At 37.8% G+C, this 18038-nt stretch overlaps 1 protein-coding gene across 7 annotated transcripts in view; it reads right to left on the bottom strand.

Moving 5' to 3' along the window:
- Nucleotides 1-18038, bottom strand: part of anks1ab (ankyrin repeat and sterile alpha motif domain containing 1Ab) — a 69907-nt gene that overhangs the window by 19124 nt on the left and 32745 nt on the right. For all 7 annotated transcript variants that reach the window (XR_007035416.1, XM_047347568.1, XM_047347573.1 and 4 more), the window contains 5 exons: nt 11879-11977; nt 10931-11077; nt 4634-4741; nt 1450-1620; nt 78-215 (listed from right to left, as the gene is read on the bottom strand). Coding sequence is in view for 6 of the 7 variants with exons in the window: in XM_047347568.1 (XP_047203524.1) it covers nt 78-215; nt 1450-1620; nt 4634-4741; nt 10931-11077; nt 11879-11977 (663 nt within the window). In the remaining variant the exon portion in view is untranslated. The remainder of the gene's footprint in view (nt 1-77; nt 216-1449; nt 1621-4633; nt 4742-10930; nt 11078-11878; nt 11978-18038) is intronic.

Genomic DNA, 18038 nt, shown 5'->3' with positions numbered 1-18038 from the left:
AAAGAAGAGAAAAAGTTAGTTCCTTTTATGAAACATATATAGGTGAAATGTTTCTGAAGACAGAAAAGGATACTTACTGTTGCCTCGTACCTGCAGGAGTCCAGGATGAGCTTCTCTGGCTGGTGATGCCAGGCGGACACGGTGGCGTACGTGGCAGAGTGGCTCGGCGGCCGAGGGTTTAAACGAGACTCTTTATGTCGTTCACTGTGTCTGTCCTGCAGAAATGCAGATTCACAGCCCTGTTTCACACAGCTGCTTCCCACCTCCAACAAGTAAAACCGGGGTTTTTTCACTAATTTGGGTAATACAGTCAAAGAAAACTTAAAGAGTTTTTTAATGCAGATATGAATTTGTGTCTTCATTGAGCTGGTCACTTAAAAGACCTCTAACCGCTGCATAATTAAGTTAAAGCATCTGAAGTCTGTCTGGTCAGCACTTTGTAGTAGGGCGTTTTCTGATATCAGAGAAGGCTCATAAATATTCATGCATGTTCAGCCTTTAGGTCAGTGCAGGATGTGCTGAGCTCTTTCATGAATCACCTGTCAGAATAAACTGTACCTAGATAAAAACACACTAACCTACAGAAATGTATTGATAGAAGATGTCATTTTTACTGGGGCAACATATTCCTGTTTTCAGGGATGTTCCTGTGTCTTTTTCACTGTTGGCCTCACTGAGTCAGAAACCGGGAGTGGAAGCTTGACTGTTTGTGTTGCGGTCTGACCTTTAGCAAATGCTAAAATTTGATCACAGAGATATTTTTAGCTCATTCTCTTGCAAAATAATTCCAGACATTCAGGAAGGGTGGACTGAGCTTCATGAGATAAAAACAGCTGTAGGGGAAGGTTATTATTTAATGCAAGCATATTTTAACTTTCAGAGATCTATTCAAATGCAAGAAAATACATTCAAAATTAATGGGTCTTTCACATTTTTTACCTTATATTTTGCAAGGGTTTTGACCAGTTTTTTTATTTGTGCTATCAGATGTACTTCTGTGTTCTGACCTGACCAAACTTGATATAAATTCATCCAAATATTTCAACCCTGAGGGACGATTTACTGAGCTTAGCCTGCTGAACTTGAACGCATATTTAATATATGCAACGAGTTGCAGTTTTTATAACCAAAGGACATAGCAGTAGGATTTAAAACGTAGCTACTTAATTTTATTTTGAACTCACCAAATTAAGATGTTTTATGGAAAACATGATAATTGCGAATAAATGGACAGAGATGCATTTTTTAGAACAAGACTCCATGGAATTAAAATCTGCCCACTAATTATACCGCTATATTAAACTGCGGATAAACATAACAGTTCTGCCTCTGGGAAGAAAGCAAATGTGCTGAATCCTCCTCCATTTTTTTAACTATAAATTATCTTATAATACGCTGCAGTGGGTGGTTTCTTTAACCAAGATCCAAGTTAAAGAAGTTGAAACTTACTACAGAGCGCGGCCTCTCATTATAGGATCGCAGGGAAATACTACAGTCTTGGTCGACTGCCCTTCGCCTCCGGTCTGACTCGGTGAGCGGGAGGAGCATGTCCATGGAGCGACTGGTGTAGGGGTCCAACTGACTGAGGGGCGAGGTGGTCTGGGACAGGAGGTCATGGAACTGTCACAAAAACACACACAGACACACAAAGCAGATTCATGGATTGACAGCACTGGTTTCCCTTGCCTTCATACAGCTTAACTTTTGACATACATTCATCTCTCAATTAATTATAGCTCAGTTTAATCTGTCTGAGAAATCAGCCCTCAGTTTTTCATTGTTCTAAATCAAATGACACTGAATCACATCCCCAACTTAAATATCTTGTCCTGGGGAAACAAATCTCTGATTAAAGTATTTAGACATAAAAAACAGCTCACCATATGATGCTGGTTAACTTTAAATTAAGGCTTAATCTCCAGTTATCCAAAATATATCAACATAAATACAAATGAATGAAAACACACTATTATAAGTTACAGAGCACATGAATTGAGTTACACTTCATATATATAAATTTGGCAATTTTATGTTATGGATATGTAAAGCCACTAAAAGTCAGTGCTAAAGAAGGTAGCCATTCTAAGACTGCTGCATCCAGGGAGATTAATGGAATGTTGAGTGGCAGGAAGAAATGTGGCAGAGAAAGATGCACAAGCAACATGAATAATCACAGCCTATTCAGTAGTTTTGGGATAAAACACCATGTAGATGAAGACACAGTCAAATCCTGGAAATGAGATAAAACTTGTTTAAAGTTCACGCTTTAGATAAAAGTTAAATTGGTATTTTATTTGGAAATTAAGGTGTGTTAGCGGAGAGACACAGAACGAGTCCGGTCTGAAATTTCCTTTCAGACTGGACTGGTTCAGACTCCTAGTTTACATTACGAGCTGAATTAGTTGATGATATTCGCCTTTTTTGAGAGTATGAAAGTATGAAAGTGAAGGCAACATTCAAGTCAAGTCAAGTTTATTTATATAGCGCTTTTCAGCAACAAGGCACTCAAAGTGCTGTACATGACAAAAAACTTTACAATGATACAGAAAATCAAACACAGAAAAACAAATCAAATGACACTAATAATCCTTGGAAGTTTACTGGTAAGAGCTGGTTCTAATCCAATCTTTCTAATAGAGGTAATTAGCTCATTAAGTCCTCTGTGGTAAGGAATTCATCCGGTGCTAGAAGAAAAATGATAATATTAATCCTTGAGGTCGCTGGTATGAGGCAGTTGTGATCCCATCATTCAAATATGCTGGGTCACTGGTATAAAACATTTTTAGTCCAAACTTTTTAAATACTAATAATGTTTTGCTGTCACTGGATATGATATAGTTGTAATACAATCCTTTTAAGAAATCTAAAATTCTCTGGTCATTGGTGTAAAAACAATTTTAGTCCAAATTTTCAAATACTAATAATATTTGGCTTTTGCTGGTAATCCTTCTGAGAAATCTGATAATCTATGAAAAGTAATGAAATCACACATTTAGGTAGATGAGAAAAGAGACCACATTAGGTAAGAAGAGGGAAAAAAATCATATTTCGCACTGTATCCTTAGCAGGATACAGTGCGAAATAGCAAAAGAAAACTCAGCACAAAGAAGCAACATACAGTATATATGAAACAACATTATGCAGGGGATCCGGTGAAGGCAGTGTGAAGGGGTGCATATGTTTATCTTGAGCATGTGTGTGTGTGTGCATGTGAGTGTGTGCAAAGTAAGTTCGTGAAGCACTGTCACAGAGGCCATTGTCCTTGATGATGTTCATCAACCAGCCACACAGTTCTGAGCAGGTCCATAGATGTCCTCAGGGAAGGAAGGGGGCATAGGGAGCAGTGCGTCATGTTTATGTAACTTCCAGGAGAAGTTGAAGATAGCCAGCCATCAAAGCCGCGCAGCGGAGCCAGATTCAGAAAAACAACAATTATTTGGGTTAGGCTGACTCTTAATTTTCCATCAGCCTTGAGAGTCTCGCTGGTGCTCACGTAACATCTCAGCCTGGGTGTTGATCGCTCTGCAGATCCCATCATACATGCCAGGCATCCTTACTATGGCCAGAACAGCTGACGACGTTTTTCGAATTTCTCAATATGCCAGGTAACCGCCAACTCCAAAAAAACAGAAATCCTGTTATCAAACATCCAATTGTGTACACATCTTCGACATCTTCGACTGACAATATCGACAGACACACAATCCTCCACTTCTGCCAGGAGTCCATCGTGTATCCGGAGAAAAATATCCCGTCTGGACAAGAGGGTTCCCCTTCACCCTGTCTTCTCGTCGCGAAAATTTTATCAATTGCATTGAGAGACCAGCTGACCAAATCCATAACTCTGAATTTTGGAAGATATGCAAAAAGAGGCTCCAAAAAGGATGACAAGACACAGAGCTGAAACATGGCAGATATGGGAGGGTGACAGAGAAAAGCGTCCTCCTCCACCGGGAGCAGAAAGAAAAGTTTATTCATTCGTTCATTCATTATGTTGTTTTTATTTTCTTCAACAACCCTTGCAATAGTATGCAATGTAACTGCTAATGCAGCTAACATGATTACCACAGTCTTCCACAAGCTGTTCCATCTCTCATCAATATTTCTTTTTCTGTATAACCTGACTCATACAGTAGTCGTCTTTTCTCTCCAGCCTTTTGTCTTAGACTTGGACTTTGCAATTACTCAGTTTTACTTTCTGTAGTTGTCAGGGAAACAGCACAAAAATAGTGTTAACATAACCTAGAGTCTCATGGAGATCTATTAATGGAGAATGTAATTCAGTAGCGGGCAAAACATTTTGTGGCTTTTCTTGTTTTTCATGTAAAGGACCCTATATTTAGGCTAGTTTGCCACCAGTAATAACAAAGTTTGCTGATTTTAGAGCTTTGAACTCCCTGGTCCAACACATGGGTATATCTGTGCTGATTTCTTTTTATTGGGGATGTTATAAACATCTGATTTCCATGTCAACTGCTCCATTAGAAATCTATTTACTGAAAAAAACTTTGATGAGTTCAACATTTTCCCTAATGAACATGTCTTTTGTGGGAAGCAAAAAGTACATTCAGCAAAATAATGATAAAGAAGGTAAATCAAATGTTGAATATGTAAACTTCACAATCACTCCTACCATGATTGGGGACAGCCGACGAGATTTAGAGGGAGCTTCTTCATAGGGTCTCTCTGCTAGAGACGCAATAATCCTCTTCCTGTGGCCTAAGGGCCCAACCTTAATAACCTGCAGGGAAAAACATCAGTCTATGAATTTCCATTATCCCGTCACCTAAATATCTCATGCAAAACAATATATCCAGACAAAGCTAAGAGAGGTACATCCAAAACACACCGACGTACTTGATGGCATGTACCCTTTACTGGCAGGCAAACAGAAGTGACACTCGTCAATAATTCAGCCTCAATCTGTTTTGCCGTAAGCTTAAAGTACAACACCGTGTCCTTCTTGGGATGCTCTATAATTTATGAGTCATTTTTGGACGATGAGCTACAAAAACAGTGAGGACATTACAGACTTATAGAACACTATCAAGAAATATATACGCAGTACACCTATGTGTCATACTTTCAATTGATGTTTGTAATTTATGGCATGACAACAGAGACATATCCATAAGCAGAATCTCTATTTAACCATCAACAAAGAACACATCTGATCATATGTCTAAATGTCTTGCAGGATGAAGCAATTTCATGTAGCCAAATCCCATCTCCTTAATACTATATATTTGCATAATTGACTATTAACATTCATGCTCATCCTCAAAGGGTGGATGTTGAGTGATTAATGTTACATTTGCAATTATATTTCTGGTACAAAACCTTTCAGAACAAGCTAATATAATTCTTTGTCAGATAGGTACAATTACCAAGAAGCAGAAGAATCAAATGGTCCGTGCATCTGATTTCTGGTTATGTTTGTATTATCATCATTCATGAAATCTCCAGCAAATCCGGTGAAAAGAACACTTTTGAAAGGAACCTTGGAATTATTTTGGAGACATAGATGATCAAGAAGCCCGGTGCCATTTGCTGTAAAATGCTGAAGAGGATGTAGGAAATGTAATGGGCAAAGAGAATTCTGCCAAGATGCTCAGAGGCAGTTCTTGCTGCTCTGCACACTGAGAGTAATGTGCCTCGCACTCAGACCCCCATTTTTCTTCATCGCAGTCTGTTGGACACCATCCCTCTCACACTGCATTGGCAGCGAGCTGGGCTGCTGCTACTGCAGCTCTTTCTGCTACTTTATCACCGCTGCCTTTTCGCTTACTGCAACCAGATGCTGCAAACATATCTTCAGACACACGTTCTCAGTTTCTTTCTTATCACATAGCACTCAGTATGGCTCAATTGCTTTGGTCTGGTTAGTTAGTTAAGCACTCTCAATAAAATGTAACATTACTGTGGTGATTTACATATTTCAAAAGGAGTGGGACGAAGTACAAACTTCTTTAGTCCCATCCCTTCTCTGAAACTTACAATTAATAAGATGTTCTTTTCCCTTGTTCTACATTATACAATTATGAGTTTAATGAGACTGAAACATATATAGAACAACAATTACAAAATAAATTTACTATTGATATATTACCATTTTAAAAATATATTTTTTGAAACGTGCAATTCTTTTACAAATACATACATACATGCATACACATACCTATACACTGCGCATAGAACACCATAGAAAGTAATAGTAATAATAATAATAATAATACATTTATGTATATATGAATACTTGCCTTAAGTAGTATTAGTGCATGTGTTTGAGCAATTTTGACTGCAAAATTAAGGAGTTGATGTGAGCCCCATGAATACTCATTGCTTGCTTTTGGAGAATGAATGGTTGCACTAAACTTTAAGAATTTTTCCCAAAACCACAGTGCAGTTATTTAGAGAACTATTGAACAGTACAGAACATTTATTGCTTTGTAATGCCGAACCTGTTTTGCCTTATTCAGTACTGTAGTCCCTTTGTACATGTCTAACGAGAGATTTCCAGCATATTTGTTCATTAATTATTACTCCCAGAAAATTTATTTTATTGACCGTTTCAATTTGAACCCATCTAAATGAACCTGTGATTGTGGGATAGTTCTACCATACCCCAAAAGAATGAACTCTGTTTTGCTCAAATTTAATGATAATTTATTTCAATTTGTATTGTACCATTTTTTTAATTTTTCTTAGCTCTGTAATATTTACGTATAATAACAAGTTATAACCTAAGCAAAAATGTTTGTAACATCACCAAATAATGCACTCAGTAAACATTGCATTAGCAAACATGCTACATGTGTCACTGATGCTAAAACAAGATTTAACTTAATTAAAGATCTTAAACAAAAGAAAAACTGCACTGGTGGTTACCAAAGGGGTCTAACTGTTCTGACAGAAAAATACCAAATTAACCATTGTTTAACCAACATTTGTGAATATTAAAAAAGTCAAAATAACAAAAATAAACCACAAGATTGTGTCTTTTTCACATTTGACTCAAATTAGTGTACAACAGTGTGTATTTTATTTAGATCAAATGTGTTCAACTAATACAAAGTAATGCATAATTATGAAGTGGAAGGAAAGTATAACATGGTTTTTAACATTAATTTACAAATTAATATCTGAAAGGTGTGGCATGCATAAATGTTCAGACCCTTTTACTCTTAAATTAAATCCAACTCGCCAGCTGCCTTCAGAAGTCTTGAGTTTTGCTTGAGAACATTACAAATTATTGGTTTTAAAAAAAATTATAAATGGGACAATATATGAGGGTTATAAGTGTAAATAACATTGTATTGTTACACTGCATCTGGTTTTGTTCCTATGTGTTTTTTCTTTTCACCGAAACTCCGATTATTGATTCCTATATTTAAGTAATGATGTGTTTTGTTTTTTTTCCTTTCTTTTTCTTGTCTTTCTCTTTCCTGTATTGTAAGAATGATGATGGGTAGTTAATTTTGAAGTGTAGGACAGGCACAAACATAAGCATTGTGCTTCTAGTGTACCTTTTTCAGTCATTATTCTGTTATTGTCTGTCATGTTGTCTGTAGTGTTGACAGCAAATTATTTGATGATTGACTGAATAAATAAATTAATAATTATTAAAAAAAACAGAACAAACTGCATCATAAAGACCAAGGAACACAACAGGCAGGTCAAGGATAACATAAAAGAACGCAGATGATTGAAACAATGTGCCAAGGTTTGGGCATATACCAGAGCAAGGTTCAAACAGTCGTTCAAATATGGTCAAAAACATGGTCATCTACCAAAACTGACTGGGTGGGCAAGGAGAGCATTAATCAGAGAAGCAGCCGAGAGACTGCTTAACAATTATTCCTGCATTCCACAAATCTGGCCTCTACTAAAGAGTAGGACGTTTATTTAGTTGTTCAATTCCCTTTTGCCATTCGCCACGAGACATATGGAGGACACAATAATCATAAGATTATAAATGCTGGTCAAACATTTTAGAACGCTTTTCTCACTTAATAGGTTTCTTTATTTTCATGACTATTTAAATTGTAGATTCTCACCAGAGACACCAAACCTATGAATGAACACACATGGACTTATGTAGTAAACAAAAAGTGTGAAATAACTCAATAACATTTTCATATATTAGATTTCTTTGCTTTGATGACTGCTTTGATCTCTTGATTCTCTCCATGAGCTTCATGAGGTGGTCACCTGAAATGGTTTTTCAAAGAGTCTTGAAAGAACTTCAGAGATGTTCATTGAGAGATGGCTAAAACTTAATAGTTTAGTCATTACAGCAAAGGGTGGTTACTTTAAGGATTCTAAAATATAACATGTTTAAAGTTATTTTACAATTTTTGGTTTGCCACATAATTGCATATGTGTTCATTCACTGTTTTGATGCCTTCATTGACAATCTACGTACAATATAAATGGTTAAATGAGAAAGGCGTTCTTCAGCTTTTGACCGGTAGTGTATGTGTGGCAGAAACGTAACACACTTTTTTTTAACAATGAACTAAACACAGAATAGATAATTTGGGAGAAAGACTTGAGATTGAGGTAAATGTTCACTTTCCAGCAGGACAGCAGTCCTGAACAAATAGCCAGAGCTACAATGGAATGATTTAGATCAAAGCATATTAATTTGCTTTCAAGGCATATTCATATTCAGATTGGTCTTGGCCATTCCCCAAGACCGAGCTACATGAAATTAGGAAATCATGCAATCGCATTGTTGTTATATTTTACGCTACCATAAATCCCTGTTTTCACAAACTCTTTCTCTCTCATTCATCATCATAGTGCTTCCAACTCTCTCTGTGCCCTTTAGTGTCTTCTCCGCTGGCATCTTTTTTCAGGTGTATGTATCTACTACAGCTGGACTCCATCCAACAGGCTGATCATTTTATTTGCATACAAATTGTGAACTTCTGACACTTGGAATATAATAGCCAACCAATACTGTATCTTAAACAGTCTTATGCTATATTAATGTGGCACATGCTTATATTGAGATGATACACTGTCTGGCCAAGAAAAAATGGCCACCACTCTAATATTTCGTTGGACCGCCTTTAGCTTTGATTACGGCAGGCATTCGCTGTGGCATTGTTTAAACTTCTCCAATGTCACAAAATGTATTTCCACCCAGTGTTGCATTCATTTTTCACCAAGATCTTGCATTGATGATGGTAGAGTCCGACTGCTGCGCAAAGCCTTCTCCAGCACATCTCAAAGATTCTCAATGGGGTTAAGGTCTGGACTCTGGTGGCCAATCCAATGTGTGAGAATGATGTCTCATGCTCCCTGATCCACTCTTTCACAATTTGAGCCCGATGAATCCTGGCATTGTCATCTTGGAATATGCCCGTGCCATCAGGAAAGAAAAAATCCATTGATGGAATAACCTGGTCATTCAGTATATTCAAGTAGTCAGCTGACCTCCTTCTTTGAAAGCATACTCTTGCTGAACCCAGACCTGACCAACTGCAGCAACCCCAGATCATAGCACTGCCCCCACAGGCTTGTACAGTAGGCAGTAGGCATGATGGGTGTATCACTTCACCTGCCTCTCTTCTTACCCTGAAGCGCCCATCACTCTGGAACTTCTTCCATTGCTCCAGAGTTCAATCTTTATGCTCCCTAGCAAACTCAAGCCTTTTTTCCGGTTAGCCTCACTGATTAGTGGTTTTCTTAAGGCTACAGAGCTGTTCAGTCCCAATCCCTTGAGTTCCCTTCGCATTGTGCGTGTCGAAATGCTCTTACTTTCATTATTAAACATTCTACTGTAGTTTCTCTTCAATTTGATTTCACCAAAGGTTTAAGTAATCGCCGATCACGATCATTTAGGATTTCTTTCTGGCCACCTTTCCTCCTTGAAGACGATGGGTCCCCACAAACCTTCCAGTTTTTAATAGTGCGTTGGACAGTTCTTAAACCAATTTTGGCAGTTTCTGCAATCTCCTTAGATGTTTTCTCTGCTTGATGCATGCCAATAATTTGACCCTTCTGAAACAGGCTGGCATCTTTTGGCCAGCCAGTGTATGTTTGCAATACATAGTAAAGCACTAGGCTAGACCTACATCTAATTGATAATTTTGTTTTATTTATTTGCAAACTGCTGTTAAAAGACTCACATACCCCAAAATACTTGCAGCTGTAATTGCAGTGAAAGATGGTTCTACAAAAGTATTAAAACAGGGGACTATACATGTGCATTTACAGTTTTCTGATTTGTTTTTTTTTTGGGGGTAAAAACGTTTAAAAACATATGTTGTATTCCTGGCACTTCATGTGAAAAAGTTCAAGAACATGTGCATGCTTTAATAGGGCACTGTAAAAGGACCAAATTAATAGAAGATTGGGAATAATGTGTTACATTTACAAAAAATTATAACTGCTTTTAAACCATCATTATGAAAAATTGATGGTCATATTTGTTCTGCTTTTGTTTTTATGTTCATATTCCAAACCTTTAAATATTTTAAAAGCCTTAAGAAAAAAATCTAAGCTGTACTCACAACTCACACGTTTTTAAAGAACTATTTGCACTAAAATGCAACATGCATCTCTCCATAAAACTGTCACACTTTTTCCCAAAAGATAAAACCAAATTAGACTTTTCCTGTCATCACTCACCACTTTTCTCCTTAATTTATATTATCTGTTAGTTGTCTACTAATCAATCAGGGATTTAGAAAATGTCTAAATAGTAGTTTTATGGAAATATCTCCACCACTGAAGCACTTCTCTGATTTATCAGCACTCCAACATAAAGTGCCTCTTGTCTTCAAACAGAAGCCACAACACCTCTGTTTTAGTGTGCAACAGTTTCTTATGTACAGAAATGAAGTTTGATGACATTTTGTGTCACTTAAACATAAACATTTAAAGCTAAAGAAAAGTTAAATGTTTAAAGAATTCTTACATTGACAATCTCCAGCTCCCACAAATTCTTTACACACTCCAGGGTTCGGTAGCCGTTAGACAGAAAGTTGGGAAGATACTCATGCAGGCCAAGGACGTCCAACCAAGAGGATAAAGATGTGCTGCCATCACAACCCAGTGGTTTTACCTACAGATAGAAAGAGAAGTGTGTGAAAGCAAGTGATGTGATGTTAATTTCAAATTTGGAATAAAGAGAAAGTTGTACAAAGTCATAATATTCTGTTTCAATTCTACTTGACCAATGCAGGCTTCCGCCATGGTGTCCTAACATAGGACCTCAAGTTATAGGCAATTTCAAACAGTCACTGAGCATTTTGCAATCCATTTCTCTATTTGTGTCTTGTTTGGATAAAATTGTTTTACCAGTAATTAACAACTTATTATTTTATGCAGCGAGTACTTACATACTAAAAATCACATTTTTGGTGTGTTAACATGTTTATATTGGCCTGTAGCTGAAACACACAGATAAACCTGCATCAATTCCTCCATCCTTGGATCTACCCATACCTCCACCATACACTCATCCATCTATGTATCCATCCTTGTATCCATTTTTCCATCCCCCTGTCATCACTGCATCCACCTATGTACCCATCCACCCATCCAAAATGTAATTATTATGTTGTGAATTTAAGATTTAAACTAACAAATAAAGAGTATTAAAATAAAAGCTGTGGAAATCTGAATTCAACACAAATGGATGAGCATTTCAGATGCGTTAGCGCACCAAATTGTAGCCTAAAACTGATTACTGTGTTATGTGCAGAAGATTATCATTTCTGCTTTAAAGAACTAGTGTTGAAAGGAGCAATATCACATTTACAACAATTCACAAACAAAACCTTTATCTTGCTTCATTTTAGCTAATTGACAACTGCTATTGTCATATATTGTTGTATATTCTTCTGGATGTGGCGTTAAGCACCTTGGGTAAGCTGCGCGCTGCATGGAGGATTTTCTTCCTGTGTCCTGGGTCAGTGATCCCCATGTCTCTTAAATCTTGGTCCTCCATCACGTTACTTCCCTGCATGTGCACAAACACGAGAGAAACATGCAAATAAACTCATTCACACACAAGCGCAACCACACGGACAAAATCACCGGAAACATCCATGCAAACAGACTCTCTCAGCCCCAAATTTGGTCCCAGACTGTAAAAAACACAAATATTCTGTTACATATCTTGCAATACATCTCATTTATAGATATCTAATGTTTACTCAGAAAATATCTGATAAATAAAACCATCATTAATTGTTTTACATGCTTCTGGAGAACAGCAAATTGTTGCTGTACATGTGCACACACAGAATATGCACATCTCTGACACGAGTACTAACAACAGAGTGGGAGGACAATGAAGTCAAATAAATTGTGCATGCCAGGAGTAATCAATCTAATCTGGTGCGACTCAGAGAGAACAAAGCAGCAGCAGCATCTACAGGACGCCTTTGCTGCTCTGTCAGTGTGGGCCACAAAATTAAATCCATTATTTCCCTATTTTATTCACAATTCCTGCTTAATTGAGGCCATTGGAACAATCCACAATTATAACTATGTTACAAATCCAGAATTCTTGTGTAATACATGCAGATGTTATATTACAGCTCAAGAGGGTTTCTCTTCTTTTCCTTTTGTAGGCAAGTATAAAGTGGCAAGGACAAGCAGGAAAACAAGGAACTACATGTACACCCCCACCTGCACACTGCTGCTGCCGATTGGTTCTCCCTGGCCAAGAATGTTAAAATGCTCTGTTGTCTTTACTCAATCTGCTTTCACTGGATTGATTTTAGAGCACACTCTGCAGCAGCATTCATAGGCCTGCATGAGGGTGCAGTCAGGAGATTACTCACTGATCACTGTAATAAAAGGTCAAATGAAGTTGTGTCGGACGTAAGGGAGGCCCAAAATAGATTCTCCACTTTTATTAACACAGTTTGAAGTTTGATGATGCCTCGGGGACTCTGCAAACTTATTATTTCATGCTGCATTGGAAAACATGTGACGGGACTGTATAGTTCAGTTCTTACATAGCTCATAAGCTATGGTGGCTTGATCTAATCAGATATGACTTGCAGATGTAGCCATGGAAGAAGTCCTTCATCTTACTAAATGCACTTTGGTTAAAGCAGCTGGGAATTAGAATTGCTCTATTTGTCTGCCCCACAGAGAAATTGTTTAAAAAAACAAATTTTGTTACTATTTCAAGACTCAGTGGGCGTTAATGGAGAACCGATGAGGAAAAATAGGTTTTTTGTGTTACAATATGTATGCTCAGTTCCACATGAAATAGAAAGGGCTGCAGAGTCTGATGCAATATTAATGAGATAGAGATGCAATGTAAATCCATGATGAGTAACTTTTAGAAGCTCTACACAAGACAATATGGCTCACTGCCACAGTTGTTTGGAAATTAGAGCATCAAAGCAAGCTGTTATAGGAGAAAAAAGAAAGAAGTTATGTGGAATTTTAGACTGAGAGGAAACGTGTCGGCATAAAGGCAAAGAGAATGAAAGCCACAGCCGCCCCACTTCTGGTGGCATGAAAGGAGAACAAAATGATAATTGTCGTGTAAAAATTATGAGAATGGGCGCGCAGCTGTTCATAATTTATGATCCCTCAAAAGCCACATCTCAGTGCAATCATCACGTGCAGAGAGCCTCGCTGAACCATGCCGGTGCCGGCCCCTTTGCTCTAATGAGAGAGTAAAGTGGAATTTTGCAAGATACACAGTACAGTAATCTTCAGCTCTGATGTTAGTGGTTTGTAGGTACAGTAAGGCTTACATGCTGAGGTTCCTGCTGCATCAGAATTGGACCGAAGTGAATCTCTGTTACATTTTAGAAAACCAAAGTCCACTTTTCTAAAACATGGTGGTCAGGCACACCAAGGTCGGTGTTATGATTTACATCATGGAGTTCCACAAGCTTCGTTTTAGGCCCCACACTTTTAAAATCTTTATATGCTAGTGATATTGTCAAGAAATGCAAAATTTATTTTCATAGCTATACTGAACACAAAGCTCTGTTTTGCAGAGCTTCCTGATGACTGTAGACCAACTAATGCACCGTTTAACGGTAATTTAGATATTAAGAAAGTGATTACAGAGAATTTTCCAACTCAATCAGGGCAGGACTTGAATCTTAGTTATTGGCATAGACATTCAGAGAGAAAAACACTTCTGGTCTTAGTAAGAAGAGAAAAGCACCACCATAGTTATAAACTTTAGTTAAACAAAATGCAGATGAGGACCAGATGTGTTTCTTGGTTTTTAAAAGTAATAATGGATTTAGTCCAACCTATGATCTAATGTGCTTTTACACCAGTGGTTGTTCAGTAGGACTGCACATTATTAGGCAAACATGTTATGTCTGATGATGCTGGTGAATGTTGCAATCATGATATGTATTGGAAAAAGTAATTCTCGTGGTAGCATGAGACGGACTCTACAACCCACACAAGCGGCTCAGGTAGTGCAGTTCATCCAGGATGGCACATCAATGCGAGCTGTGGCAAGAAGGTTTGCTGTGTCTGTCAGCGTAGTGTCCAGAGCCTGGAGGCGCTACCAGGAGACAGGCCAGTACATCAGGAGATGTGGAGGAGGCCGTAGGAGGGCAACAACCCAGCAGCAGGATCGTTACCTCCACCTTTGTGCAAGGAGGAACAGGTGGAGCACTGCCAGAGACCTGCAAAATGACCTCCAGCAGGCCACAAATGTGCATGTGTCTGCACAAACAGTTAGAAACTGACTCCATGAGGATGGTATGAGGGCCCGACGTCCACAAATGGGGGTTGTTCTCACAGCCCAACACCTTGCAGGACGCTTGGCATTTGCCAGAGAACACAAGGATTGGCAAATTCGCCACTGGCGCCCTGTGCTCTTCACAGATGAAAACAGGTTCACACTGAGCACATGTGACAGACGTGACAGAGTCTGGAGACACCGTGGAGAGCCTCCATGTGCTCGCCAGAGGTAGCCTGACTGCCATTAGGTACTGAGATGAGATCCTCAGACCCCTTGTGAGACCATATGCTGGTGCGGTTGGCCCTGGGTTCCTCCTAATGCAGGACAATGCTAGACCTCATGTGGCTGGAGTGTGTCAGCAGTTCCTGCAAGATGAAGACATTGAAGCTATGGACTGGCCCGCCTGTTCCCCAGACCTGAATCCGATTGAGCACATCTGGGACATCATGTCTCGCTCCATCCACCAACGTCACGTTGCACCACAGACTGTCCAGAAGCTGGCAGATGCTTTAGTCCAGGTCTGGGAGGAGATCCCTCAGGAGACCATCTGCCGTCTCATCAGGAGCATGTCCAGGTATTGTAGGGAGGTCATACAGACACATGGAGGCCACACACAATACTGAGCCTCATTTTGACTTGTTTTAAGGACATTACATCAAAGTTGGATCAGCCTGTAGTGTGTTTTTCCACTTTAATTTTGTGCGTGACTCCAAATCCAGGCCTCCATTGGTTCATAAATTTGATTTCCATTGATGATTTTTGTGTGATTTTGTTGTCAACACATTCAACTTTGTACAGAACAAAGTATTCAATGAGAATATTTCATTCATTCAGATCTAGGATGTGTTATTTGAGTGTTCCCTTCATTTTTTGAGCAGTGTATTTTGTGCAGCTCTAGTTTCCAAAGGCCTTTACTTTATTTATTTAGTTCAGTTGTATTTTTTTATTTAGAATTTAATGGTTTTAATAATATTCATTTCTTGAAATGTTTTTTTTTCCTACAATTTAAAATGTAATCATTATTGAAACTAAGGTGTATGTTTGAGCTCAATTTGTCAAATGGTTAAAGTATGCTTGTAGAATTTCTGAATTTTAATATTTTATATTATTTGTGCAGTTGAAACCAAATTTCTACATAAACTGTATAAAAAGACACCTAATATTTTTTAATGTCTGATAAGAAATCAGGCTAAACCTTTCCTGTTTTAGGTCAGTCTGGGTTGTCAAATGTATTTCCATTTTTATTCCCACATACCAAAATAATGAGAGAGAATTTTGAAAGATTTTATTTTAATCACTTTCCTCAAAAATCTAAATCATACCATTCAAGAAAGGGGCAGGTTCTGTGTCAGAGAGAAGATTGGTTAGAAATTTGCATATGAACCCCAGTACTGTACTAGAAAAGACTGAAAGTCTCCTCAATGAGGAAGAAGCCATCACTTCAAAAGCAACACGAAACAGCCAGCTTACAGTTTGCAAATGCACTCAGAGACAAAGACTTTTATTTGGTCAGCCATTGGGTTGGCCATAAAGAAGTGGCAACATGTTGTGGGTGTGTTTTGCTGCATTACAAAACTTTGAACTTTCCAAAATAGATGGCCTATTGATATTAGAAGATTACAATGAAATTTTGAAACAACATCTCAAGACATCAGCCAGGAATTTCTGGCTTGGGCACAAATGGGTATTCCAAATGGACAATGACCCCAAGCATGCTGCCAAATTATTTACAGCTTAGGGACAACAGTGATTTGGTGCGGCCATCTCACTTGTACAAAAAATGTGTGTGCAAAGTGTGCGAGTGGCCTAAAAATAGTTACACCAGTTCTGTCAGGGGGAATGGGCCACAATTTCAGCAAACAGTTTTGAGAAGTTTGTGGAAGGACACTCAATATGTTTAACCAAAGTTATGCTTTAAAGTAAATTCTACCAAATATTAAGAAAATGTATGTAAACTTCTAAATTTAAAGTAATAGAAAATTGACTTGCTTTTCATTCAGGAAGTTAGTAACTAAAATCATTTTCAAAAACTACTGATGTAAGAGATGAAAAGTTTAGTTTGCTTAGATGTCAACAAGAAAAAAGGTAATGCATCTGTTTATACAGTGTATGTAAATATCTTGTTTGTAAATAACTGTATTGTTTCCCCAGTTTCACATTTTCTATATTTGTTAATGATTTTTAGTTTATTTAAGTAGTTTAGCATTCTTCGATGTGATTATTGGTAATTATTTTTAGATGCTTTTGCCTTCTTTTTTAAATTCTGCAAAACATTTTGTGTTGTATTTAAATGGATGGAAACTGCTCTGTGAATAAAATCTGATTAATTGATATAAATGGAAGATTATAGTTTTTTATGTTGTTTGAAATCAGTTTTTGAAAAACTTCATAACAACAAACTGGTCTTGACAATGGATTACTCTATGGCTGTCCTTTTAGGAAAAGGAATCCAATCAAAGCTGAATCGAAAATGAGCCATAGCGCTGCCATCTACTGATCAGCCAAACCACCTCACACAAATGAGTTCTGATCGATCACTTCTGAAACAAGTCCGGCACCGCCTTAAAAGGGCACAATATTAAACATTCACATGCTAGCCTGACTAGTCTGACCTTTCTCTTGTTTGCAACCTCCACATCTTTCTGGAGGTTGCATGGATAATTTGCCTGGTGAGCCTAATGATTTATCTCTTTGATGCATCAAGTTCAGCAGACACATTAGTTGTGACATAAACAAGAGCATCTGAATGCCTGATGACCTATAGTCTCCGTCACATTTCTGCCTTGGGAGTTTCCACAAACACTGACTCTAAAAGCCCATCAGAAAATAAAATATGTCAGTGATCTTTACAACAACTGTAAATAATGTTTTAAGCAGAACATATTGTGAAATAAAAAAAGGTCTTATAACAGTACAGATATTTCTGCACAGCTTATTTTATGACCATCATTCTTTAATGCATCTGACTGAAAGATAGTGCACCATTTGTGGCAAAGCAGTGACAGAATTTGTTCGGATGAATTTAAGTTGTCTACTTCTACTTTGTTACATTGACAAATAAGCCAAAAATATATAATTGTTGATGTTTATTTCCAAATAATGTCTTTATTACAATAAAAAATACTAAGAAAATCCAGATAAATGATGCATCCATTATGCCACCTCCTTACGTATTGGTTGTGATGCGATAGATTCACATTTAATAAAGTTAATTTGTGAGTAATGTTAGAAATATTGTATGCACCTATTACAAGCCTCAGGCAGTGAGGGTTTATAATTTTACATTTCAGGCCAGAGGTAAATGACATGGGATCAGCAGTTACTTTCAGCAGGCTCCCCG

This window comes from Girardinichthys multiradiatus, chromosome 20, assembly GCF_021462225.1.
Source record: "Girardinichthys multiradiatus isolate DD_20200921_A chromosome 20, DD_fGirMul_XY1, whole genome shotgun sequence".
Taxonomy (NCBI): Eukaryota; Metazoa; Chordata; class Actinopteri; order Cyprinodontiformes; family Goodeidae; genus Girardinichthys; species Girardinichthys multiradiatus.
Note: the sequence above shows the minus strand (reverse complement) of the source record. Positions and strands in the feature narration are given on the sequence as shown.